Consider the following 2,446-nt stretch of genomic DNA (forward strand, 5'->3'; position numbering starts at 1 on the left):
CTGATGCGCATGATCATAAAAGTAGCGCAATCAGCCCTTTCCGTTGCCGATAAAAATGCCGGTTTTCCGGCGCGAGCTTCATATGCTTGCATTTGCCGTCGCTTTTCTGTACGGCCCGTGCACTAATATGCTCGTAAATACATATTATTATTATTATTATTTTGTTTTGAGTGAAAATTTGCTGAATTTATGCTTTTTTGGGGGAGAGTTTTTTGTTGCGATTGACTGAAGATAAAATGCTCTTTGAATATTTTTGAAAAAATAAATTTAAATTTATATAACGAGTAAATGAAATGGTTTGATGTTAGAAATGAAAGATTGATTGATAATGGTAGGAGAATCAAAGGAGTTTCCAAAATTGTTCAGAGCACCAATGAATTTGGGTCTGGTTATAATAATCTGTACTAATTTTACATAGTATATATAATCCTGCAATTCATGAAGCTCTCATCACATCACATCATTAAACCCGGGAAAGAGAGGACGACGAAAAATAGAGCAGATTGAGATGCCAATTTCCTTTGATTACTCGCTCCAGACTTCTCCTCCTCGCTAGCTGGAGTACCTGCCAGCCACCCAGTCATACAAAACCATAAATTAAAAATCTAAGTAGAATCCAAATGGGAATAATATAAAGTGAGTCGAATCAAATCATGTTTTTTGCACATAAGAGGCACCAGATTTGTAACACTAAGCTTACTCTTAGAATCTGAAGAAGATACTGCTGCATTGAGCTGGCTTGCCGAAGGTGAAAGGGCGACTACAATCACAAAAACATAATACAAAATATTAATTAAAGGTGGTGGGGGAATGTTCACATTTTAAATTGTGAATATTTAATAGATAAATTATGAAGGTCGAATTTAAGTTAGGTAGAAGGAATAGAATTATTGAGAATAAGAATAATGCTAACAAAAATTAAAAGGTAAAAAAGTCATTTTTTTACAATTCAACAAAATGAGGAATTGCAATTCGAATATTTGATCTCTGACCAAACAACCAAACATTGTAATTGTAATTTTATGGCCAAGGAATTAGATTGTAATTGATTACAATTACATTCAATCAAACAATCCATTAATTTATAAAATTATAAATATTATTTAGTCTGCAAATTATGAATATTCAATACATAAATGATGTATTTTTGGACATGGGTACCTTTCCCATTCCATACAAATTCCAAATCCAATCCACCAAACTTTTCTCATCTTCATGGTACATTGGGAAGAATTGATTTTCTAATGCTACTATTTCAAAACGGTAAACATTTGACTCTTTGTTCGTCTATCATTTAGGCTACATACACTGGTGTCTCTCCTAAATAATTTTATTTTTTATTTTTGAGTGTTTTTTCATGATCAACAAGTAAAGCCAACACAAAATCATTCGTTCTAGTTAATTTCTAAATACAAAAGAATCTAATATTACTTGGTACAAGAGCCAACCTGCATTGGCACTCCTAAATTGAATTGTTTATTTTTGGTCTCTTCCCATAAAGGTATCACATTAATTAACACATTTTGAGCCTGTTAATTAAAACCAAATGTGTAGCTATCTCATCTTGAATCTCATCTTGAATTAATATGTCAAATCTTTAATTAATGAGTCGGATCTTTGATCTCATTAATCAAAGATTTTATCGCTCTCCTCATATAAGTTTTTGTCATACCAAATTAAAATATGAATGTGAAGATTACCATTTTTGCACATGTCTGAATCGGCTTGGGCACCGCACTTCTTGGCGAGGCCGATGGCGTTATCCTTGGTCATATTCACGGAACTCAAGAGCGCATCGTTCTGAAACAGGGTGCACAGGCACGACAACTCCTTCGTCACCACCTCCTTCATCGGCGTGCAGCACTCCGGCGGCGGATCCGACGACGTATCCGCCATAGACTTCTGGCACGGCTCCAGTTTCGCCATGCACGCCATCGGTCCTCCGTTCCCCCCAACGTCCGCAGCTGCATCAAGAACAGATTGGGCACTGGCGCCTGCGCCGCCTGCTGCTGCGCCGCCTGCGCTTGGGGCTGCGCCTGCGGCGGCGCCGCCGTCCTCTGCTCCGAAGACACCAAGGAAGAGGCACAGAACCACCGCGACGACGGTGGAGGCAATCAAGGGTTGCTTGTTGTTATTCGCCATGAAAATGGAAAAAACCGAAAAAGGGGTTCTGACGGAACTGTTTTATTTATTTATTTTTTTTTTTAAACCCCTTTTTTCTTTTGTGTTATTTATTTACAGTGGTGAATTTGTTTGCTGCTTATAAGCTTATTATATATAGAGAGATTTTTTTTTTTTTTGGCTAAGAAATTATTAACTGTTTTCAAGGTTGTTAACGAATTTCTTGGATTACTTTGAGAGATTTGTGCCTTGACTGTTTCTTACCCTCATCTAAACCACCACAAATTTTCTCCCATTAAATACCAAAAACGAATTAATTAAAAGA

At 36.7% G+C, this 2,446-nt stretch overlaps 1 protein-coding gene across 2 annotated transcripts; it reads right to left on the bottom strand.

The window, feature by feature from the left end:
- Positions 1-304: 304 nt before the first annotated feature.
- LOC109163178 (protein YLS3-like) lies at positions 305-2,216 on the bottom strand. 2 transcript variants are annotated; one of them, XM_019311937.1, is made up of 3 exons: positions 1,701-2,216; positions 701-760; positions 305-565 (listed from the first exon to the last, which is right to left on the bottom strand). In XM_019311937.1, the coding sequence occupies exons 1-3, from the start codon at positions 2,140-2,142 to the stop codon at positions 456-458; spliced, it is 612 nt and encodes a 203-aa protein (XP_019167482.1). In that variant the 5' UTR covers positions 2,143-2,216; the 3' UTR covers positions 305-455. The 2 variants fall into 2 exon arrangements, with proteins under 2 accessions (XP_019167482.1, XP_019167481.1); XM_019311936.1 differs by having other exon boundaries at positions 692-760.
- Positions 2,217-2,446: the final 230 nt, after the last annotated feature.

This window comes from Ipomoea nil, unplaced genomic scaffold (assembly GCF_001879475.1).
Source record: "Ipomoea nil cultivar Tokyo-kokei standard unplaced genomic scaffold, Asagao_1.1 scaffold2975, whole genome shotgun sequence".
Classification (NCBI taxonomy): Eukaryota; Viridiplantae; Streptophyta; class Magnoliopsida; order Solanales; family Convolvulaceae; genus Ipomoea; species Ipomoea nil.

Bases quoted from the DNA above. Each gene is read 5' to 3' on its own strand.
- LOC109163178 (XM_019311936.1), bottom strand. From the start codon at position 2,142: ATGGCGAATAACAACAAGCAACCCTTGATTGCCTCCACCGTCGTCGCG. The intron at 761-1,700 runs GTAATCTTCACA...TTGTGATTGTAG, and splicing joins TTCAGACATGTGCAAAAATG to TCGCCCTTTCACCTTCGGCA. The intron at 566-691 runs GTGTTACAAATC...GGTGGCTGGCAG, and splicing joins AGATTCTAAGAGTAAGCTTA to GTACTCCAGCTAGCGAGGAG.